Below are 8,699 nucleotides of genomic sequence, written 5' to 3'. Positions count from 1 at the left end.
GATAACCATAAACAGATTGAAATCATGTTATCTGCTAATGGGATTTGAATATGGGGTTTTAAATATTCCTTATTTTTATCTTTATATTTAAAATATGTAACCATGCTAAAGTTATATGAATGAGTTTAAACTGATAACATAATACTAAAATGTTCAAACAATAATTAGTAGGTCGATTTGGATGAGTTTTAATTGTTAGTTACGTGAGCTGAGAACATCCCTTCCCGAAGAACACAATCCACTTAAGGTGGGAATATAATAAAAAAACTTGTTTAGAATTAAATGTTTATACATTAATTTTTTCATTATCAATTTGGAAAAAATATTAAATAAAAATTAATTAGAAAGATAATAAATAATTACTTATTATATTAACTAAATTAGATAATATTTTAAAATTTGAATAATTAAAAATTATTAGTATTAAGTTAATTTTTATTATTAATAAATACTTTCTAAAAGTATCTAATTAGTTAACAATTTTAAAATTTAAATAATTGGTAAAACCTTATAGTTAAATATATACCGATTTAAAAATTATTTATCAATAATAAAAAACTAATTTAGATGTCAATAATATTTTTAATTTCTATTTTAATATTTAATAGTAATTATGAACCCTGTAGACCATCTGCATGCGGGTGGTGAAGGGAGGCCCCAATTGGTAGAAAAAAATCCGCAACTCCTTGGAATTTTCCTGCACTTGGAAGAAGAAGTAAAAAAAATGAAGAAATATAGTAATAATTTGATTATTCGCTGTGGTATTGTCTTTAAAATTAATTTTTATTTAATGATTTCTTTTATAGTATAATTTTTATAAGAGAAAAATAGAAAGAAAAAAAATAGCTTTTAAATAAATTCAATTTTTTTTTTATATTAGTGCGTGTTTAAACTATTTTTTTAATTTATACATAAATTTATTTAGTTTTCCACATTGTGTTTTCATTTAAAATTAGAAATCTTTACGAAGAAGGTATACACATACCTATAGCTTGTCTACAGAGTAATAGAAAGTGTGAAAATAAACATTAATAGAAAGCTAAAATTAGGGAGGTAGAAGATGATAGAAAGAGAGAATGGAGTATAAAGGGGAACAAAAACAGTAACATGAAGAAGAATCATCTTTCTGTTGTTAATGTTGAATTAATACAATAACACTCAAAGTTTTGCTAAAACCAGGCTCTAAGCACAAGACTCTCTGTTGTCAGATTCTCTGATTCCTTCTCTCATTCTTTCTTATTATTTTTAAGGAAGTTACATCCTTCTTCTTTATCTCTTACTTTTTCTTCTTTTCTTTCTCTCTCCTAACCCTGCTTTCTTCCATTGAACTCACTCCTAAAAAGAAGACGATCCCCCCTCGATCCTTCTTGTGTTCACAAACAACATACAATCCCTTTTCTCTCTCTCTCTCTCTCTCTCTCTCTCTCTCAGTCTCCCCCACTTGCCCTAGAAAGGAAGAGGCCAAACACCCTCTTTTCCTCTTGTTTGTTCCTACTTTCCTCCAGTTTTGTCATGAACATTTCCTCCTGAACAGTTTTTGTCATTCAATACACGTGAAAAGATGGCATCTCAAGCAGAATCTAGCATGGATTACAAGCCCTACAGCTACTCCACACTGCTGAAATCCTTTGCAGACCAAACTGATCAGACCTACAAGCTCGAAGACTTTCTTTCTCGCTTAGAGGAAGAACGTCTCAAGATTGATGCCTTCAAGCGTGAGCTTCCTCTCTGCATGCAACTCCTCACCAACGGTACACCTCTCTATCAATCACCATCTTTTACCACAGAAATATATCAAATCAAACACCATTGACACTTTCAAAATTCCCATGAACCAATAACATCACAGAATGTATTAAACCCTAAAGTTTCATCAGCACCCCATCATGAAAATATTATACATTCATTTGTTTTCTTCTCATCTTACAAATGATGCCTTTAATATTAAGGTCTTCTATTTTTTTCAACCGCCTCCTCTCTTTCTAGCACTTTTCCTCTTTTGCTTTTGCTTTCTCGAATAAAAGTGTGTGTGAAAGAAAGAGAGAGATTTTCTTCGTTATTCTTGTTACGGTACCCAAAGAAATTAACGATTTTAATACGGTTATTTTTTGGTCCAGTAATTAAAAGAATTGAAGCACACCATGAGAAAGAAATAGATAACTTCTCAATAGTAGTACTACCCTTAAATTTCCATGGTATTCATTGTTCTGTATTTATTAGCTGGTTGCATATACACAACCATTAGTTTATAATTTTATCCTCTGAATGCAAAAAAAAAAGTCTTAATTTCGTTCTTTCTTTTATTTCTTGTAGCTGTGGAGGCTTCAAGGCAGCAACTACAGGCCTTCCGATCAAACCAAGTCACAAGGCCAGTTCTGGAAGAATTCATACCCATAAAGCATCCAAACTCTCAAGAAAGCACTGAGAAGGCATCAAACCTATCAGACAAGGCGAATTGGATGACATCAGCCCAATTATGGAGCCAAGCAAGCGAAGGAACCAAACCAAAATCCACAATTACATCACCAAAAGAAAGTGCTGATACAGGGTTTAGCGTGAGCCCTAAGCTAGCCTTAGACAACAAACATAGGAATGGAGGAGCCTTTTTACCATTCTCAAGAGAGCGAAACTCATGCCAAGGAGTAGGGGGACTTCCTGAGTTAGCCCTTGCCTCTTCTGAGAATGAAATGGAGGTGAAGAACTGTGAAGATGCAGAGAAATGTTCCAAAAGGGACAATTCAGGCAAAGGAGGGAATTGTGAAGGAATTGTTGATCAGGGAAAAAGTGCTGCAACTGAGTCACAAACAACTCATACTACAACCACCACAACTAACACTACTGGCCAAACTCATAGGAAAGCAAGAAGGTGTTGGTCACCGGACTTGCACCGTCGATTTGTTAATGCTCTTCAAATGCTTGGTGGATCTCAAGGTATAATCAATTAATTAATTTTGAAATACTAAAAAATATTAAAAAGAACTATCAATATATATAACTTTATAATCATATACATAATATTAACCTCATTTATAAACTACGTATTCCTGGCTTGAATTATAATTTTAATCATTACTGCAATCGAATAATAATCATTGCAGCAATCACTAATAAGTGTTTTTTCTTTCTTTTTGTTTTGTGTTACTTTACAGTGGCCACTCCAAAACAGATCAGGGAGTTGATGAAGGTTGACGGTTTGACCAATGATGAAGTTAAAAGCCATCTCCAGGTACTTCTATCTCTGGATTGTACATACAGACAGAAATGAAATATCCACTTTGTTTGTGTGCTGTACTAATTATCACTGCTTCACTGACACTTGGTATATATCACTCTGCACAATACAATATTGTGCTCTTGGAAACCATGTTTTCTTTTGTTTTCTTCTTTTCATGGTTCCTTTGTCTGTTTTATTGCACTTTCTCATTTTCATCATGTTTTCATGATAAACTTTGTCCACAGAAATATAGGCTTCACACTAGAAGACCCAGCCCAAGCCTACATGCAGGAGCACCAACACCACAACTTGTAGTGCTGGGAGGAATTTGGGTGCCACCGGAATATGCCACTGCTACGGCACACTCTGGTGGCCCCAGCCTCTATGGCCCACATCCTACCTCACATATGCCACCGCCACACTACTGTGCAGGCACCCCTGTGTCACAAGAGTTCTACAACTTAGCTCCATCACTATCGTTGCCACCACCACAAGACCACACTCTCCATCACCATTTTCACATGTACAAGACTGCACCACAGACCCAAAGTTCTTCAGAATCAGATGTTCGGAGCGGTGGCGGACGATCTGAGAGCATTGAGGATGGGAAGTCGGAGAGTGGTAGCTGGAAAGGAGAGAATGGAGAGAGGAAAGGGTTGGCAGCACTAAGAGATCAAGAAGGGGAAGACAGCACTGGGAGTGAGATCACTCTTAGATTCTAGGGCTTATGTGGTCACTGTGTATTATTATTTTTTGAACTAGGGTTTTTTTATTTTGATCTTTTTAGTCTTAACAAGAGTGAAGCGAAGTAAGATGAAGGAAAATATATCCTCATTATTTGAACTTTTCAGAGATATTTATTTCTGTTTGTAAACAATGGATTGGGGAAAGTAAGTGCATGTTATGCGTATGTTTTATTTCGCTTTTGTGAATAGGCAATGTTAATGAGAAGATGAATTCTTCCATGGTTCTTGGCATTTTTTTCTTCTCTTTGTTACATTTTTGCCCTTCGTTTTTGTTGATAATTATGGTAATGGCCATAACACTCACTAACCGTTGGTCCCAGCTCTGTGGTCAATATTTGAATTAGAATAATTTTCCCAAATGATTTACAGGAATATTTCTCTATACTTTTTCTGGTAGGGTGGCATTGGGTTCCATTTGCGTTTCTGCAAAAACTCACTAAAAGTTTATGTAAAATGAAAAAAAAAAAAAATATTCACGAAAATAATTAATAGAGAGGGTAACATTAGTTAGGCTTATACTCAAGACTTCATCAATCATATGTCATCATATTAAACATTGCATAAAAGAGAGAAAAAAAAAACTCATACAAAGAAATACAGAAAAAAATTAGAACTGTCTAATAAAAAACGACACATAAGTTTATATGGAAAAAAAACTATAAAAATACTAGATAACATACTATTACACTAAACATATTTAAGCTGGTTACTCAACCCTAAAAAAACAAGTTTATTAGCATAGTGGTTGTTATCTCTAAAAATATAAAAAAAAATTAAACTTGATATATTTACAAAAAGACTAACATTTATTCCAAGAAATGAGATAATTAGAAGAGCAAGTAAACCAAGTAGAATCACTCTCCAACCATAAACGTCTATAATCAGCCTTTCTAGCATGCTTAATGGCAATGATAACTCTCATAAACTCAATATAGAGGGAAGACTAGATCCCAAGGAAAGAAGAAAAACCACCAACAAACTCTCTCATACTCCCTTTACAGATCCAACACAAGCAACAAGGCCGTAAGAACCTATAGCAGCACCATCCGTGTTGACTTTAATCCATCTAGCAAAAGGAAAACTCCATAAAACATGGGTAGGCTTCGAGACTTTTCCAAACCTAGAACTGATGCCAAAAAACTTCAAGATAACAAAGTCAAATATATCATTATACACAAATTTATTAGAAGAGTTACCTGACATTTTAATGTAGCTCCTAATAGAATTAATGGCAAAATGGGTGTAGTGACAATTTTATTATGACATTTATTAAAAATTGTCATAATTGTCCGTATGGTCCGACATCTTAATAATTGTCACAATTATCATTCAGAACGTGTCATTTTGAACTGTCCCAATTCTCCTTTGAAATATACACTATCATGTGTTCTCAATCCCTCCATACCATTCCTCATTCCCATTTATTTTTTTTTCTGAAAATTTCACTTTGACTCTTTGGAAACCCCAGATAACCTCTCACTCTCCCCATATCCTTTTCACTCTGGGGTTTATGTCATAGGTGGCTTGGGGTTCTGGTAGCGTTCCATATTGAGCCAAAGAGTAACTTTGATCAATTTAGGTTGAGCTGCGCTTCAGAAACGGTTAATAATGTCTGGAACACAATTTGGGTTGGGGTAGTGAGCGAATTATAGAAGCACAGGAATAACATAATTTTTAAAAGAGATGTGGGGGATGCCTTTGAAGTTTTTTCTTTGGTACAAGTAAAGGTCTGGTTGTGGGTTTCTATTAATTGTAGGTCTGTCTCGTTTTCCTTTTCTGACTGGTGTTTAGAACCTTTGGTTTGCATGAGGTTAATTAATTGAGTTTGGCTTGTTTAGTAAGTCTGAAGGTTTTAGGCTGGTATATGTATAAGGGTTGAACCACCCCTGAAGTGGTTCCTATTTATTTATTTTTTATTGTCGATAAAAAAAAAACTCTCCATAAACCCTATTGTTTCAATCTCACTCACGACAACCTAACACTCTCTACAAACCCTATCATTGTCGTCATTGGTTTTGTCCGCCATTGCCACCGGCTTGAAGGACACCCTCCTCGCAACGATTTCAAACGTTCGTCGTCGCAACAAGTACGATTACAGTGATTCTGGGTTTGGTTTATGAATTGGATTTCCAAAATTGTTGGTGCATGCTGTTTGGTATGGTGTTTTGATTCTTCGTTTGGTTTCTAAGTTGAATTTCCAAATTTGCATTTCTATTGTTTATGAAAGCTTTACTGATTCTAATTTCATAATTTGTCTTGTTTTATAAAATTTAAAATTCCGTTGAATTTAAAATTTTTGGTGCGTGGTATGTTTGGTTTGGGTCTTTTTAGAGAATAATAATTTGTTGATTATCTAGTTGGGTTAAGCTCTTTGATATATTTTCGCTGGTGTGTCCTTTATATTTGGTGGCGCATCCTTTATATTTGCTTAGAACTTTCTATAGTATTTAATTTTATTACGTCAGTTAAAATTGTTGTATTATTTTTTACAATTTTATTATAATATTAATACTGACAGTTAAAAACGTTATATTATATTGTATATAATGGCATTTACATGCATCGTTTTGTGCTGAAATCCTTTTCAATGAAATAAATTGCAACAATTTTGACAGACATTAATTACATAAAAAAACCGCCACTTTATACAAAGCGTTAAATGGCGGGTGTTGCGGCAGGTCGCATAAGACCGTTATATTAAACTTTGTGGCAGCCAGTTTTATGGAAGTTTGGGGAACCACCACACGTGTATATTGTGACATTTATAAACGTCATTTTATACGAAAATAACTGTCACCACATGCACACTTTTTTGTAGTGGATTAATCTCTTGTAGAAACCTGAAATAATTCCTTCTCCTACAAATCGAAAACGAGATAGCAACAAGTCTAATCGGTTTACCAAAAGGGCTCCCACGAGACTTAATAAAAGATATAAGGTCCGAAGAAGAAGAAGAAAACTCATCCTAGCAAATTTTTTTTGAAGTCAAGTCCAAACATACACAATATCAAAGCATTCAAAAAAGAGATGAGAAATAGGCTCCTCGTGAGATTTACCTAAAGAGCACATGGAATATAAAATCACCCCTCTATATTGAACCTCAAGAATAATAGGTAACCCAATGTGAAGGAGTTTCCATAAAATCAAAGTTTTAGTGGTGGGATGGAAGATGACCAAATAATATTATCCCAAACATAGTTATTTTAGGAGAGGAGAGAAAAAGGTGAGTGGACTTTTGATTTAAAATGCCAAAATCCTCGGGTATCAAATTAGAAACATCCTTCTTCTAAGAAATAACAATATTCTTCAAATTCAAAAAATCGAGTATATTAGACAAAGGAATGGGAAGAGACCAAGAACTCTCATTAAACCTCAGAGACTTTAGAAGAAAGCTTAAGCCTAACAAAATAAGAAACACCTGTAAGCAAGGATAAACATCTAGGAGAGCACCAAAGGTCATTCTAGAAATAACATTATACCCTGTGTCCACAATCTAGGAATTATTTTCAATGACCACATCATATAAATCTTTGATACCTGGCAATATGGAAAAGGGTCTAAAATTAAGAATCTTCTTATATTTATTCTTCAAAAACCTGACTTTAACTACTAGATTATTCTATTTTGGGAGTTGTTACCTTGATAGTAGTTATGTTACTTTAACTCATGTTGTTAGATACTATCCCTAATGTGAATCGTGTATTTGCCTTAATCACTCAACAAGAACGACAATTTTCCATTAAGACTGTTTCTGTACCGAAGATCCTCGTTACAATTGAAACTGATGCATCAGATTTGAAGAGAAGTCACGAGTCTGGAAGTAACTAGACCAACAAATACTCCTTCAAGAAATATTCATGGTGCAAAAAAATAGGTCATATAGTTGATGTTTGTTATAGGAAACACAATTTCCTTATTGGTTTCAAGTTAAAAAATTCCAAGAACATTGCTCCAAGATCTATGAATATAATGTTAACTTAAGATAATGGGACCAATTGCATAGAGAATTCATCATAACATGACATCTAAAGAAGTGCACAATTTGATTTTATAGCATATCAATACCAAAATTTATAGGCCCTTATTGCCATAATAAGAACAACCCTACTATGCTCATGTGAACGCTTTGTGCCAATTCAACAAGCAATGATTATGTGTTTATTTCTCAATGCATCCTAGACACTAGTGTCATGGATCACATATGAAATTCTATCAATTCCTTTACCACATACAAACACATATCACCCAATTTTAACCCGATGTTTTATTTTTGCCAAGTTTTAAGTTTAACCTAATATGAGTTACGAAATTAACTCATGACCTTTCATAGGTATATATTACAGTGGATGGGATTCGAAACCAAGTTCCTTTAGTGACCAAAGAAACTTTAACCACTACACCAGACAAATTCTTTAGTATTATATTATGATTTTTATTATACTTATTATTAATAATAATATTATTAATATGAATATAATTTATATTATTATTATTAATATTATTATTATTAATATAATTATTATTAATAATAATAAGTATAAATTATATTAATAATAAGTATAATAAAAATCATAATATGACCAAAGAACTTGTCTAGTCTAGTGGTTAATGCTTCTTTGGTCACTGAAAGGACTTTTATCATAAATATCACCATTGTTCTTGAGCCCACTAGATATTCCGAGGCCAACAAATATGAATATTGGATGATAGCCATGAATCAAGAATTAGAAGCAATGGTG

At 33.4% G+C, this 8,699-nt stretch overlaps 1 protein-coding gene across 1 annotated transcript; it reads left to right on the top strand.

The window, feature by feature from the left end:
* The first annotated feature begins 1,112 nt into the window (after nt 1-1,112).
* LOC137822528 (myb family transcription factor EFM) lies at nt 1,113-4,179 on the top strand. The gene is made up of 4 exons (XM_068627422.2): nt 1,113-1,751; nt 2,314-2,931; nt 3,150-3,226; nt 3,460-4,179. Exons 1-4 carry the CDS (start codon nt 1,562-1,564, stop codon nt 3,934-3,936), a joined length of 1,362 nt encoding a protein of 453 aa, XP_068483523.2. The 5' UTR covers nt 1,113-1,561; the 3' UTR covers nt 3,937-4,179.
* Nucleotides 4,180-8,699: the final 4,520 nt, after the last annotated feature.

This window comes from Phaseolus vulgaris, chromosome 9 (genome assembly GCF_051622355.1).
Source record: "Phaseolus vulgaris cultivar YP4 chromosome 9, ASM5162235v1, whole genome shotgun sequence".
In the NCBI taxonomy this organism is placed as follows: Eukaryota; Viridiplantae; Streptophyta; class Magnoliopsida; order Fabales; family Fabaceae; genus Phaseolus; species Phaseolus vulgaris.
This window is presented reverse-complemented; position numbering and strand designations above follow the sequence as displayed.

Coding starts and splice junctions, on each gene's coding strand:
- LOC137822528 (XM_068627422.2), top strand. CDS start 1,562: ATGGCATCTCAAGCAGAATCTAGCATGGATTACAAGCCCTACAGCTAC. Junction 1,752..2,313: donor CATGCAACTCCTCACCAACG/GTACACCTCTCT, acceptor TATTTCTTGTAG/CTGTGGAGGCTTCAAGGCAG. Junction 3,227..3,459: donor AAGTTAAAAGCCATCTCCAG/GTACTTCTATCT, acceptor CTTTGTCCACAG/AAATATAGGCTTCACACTAG.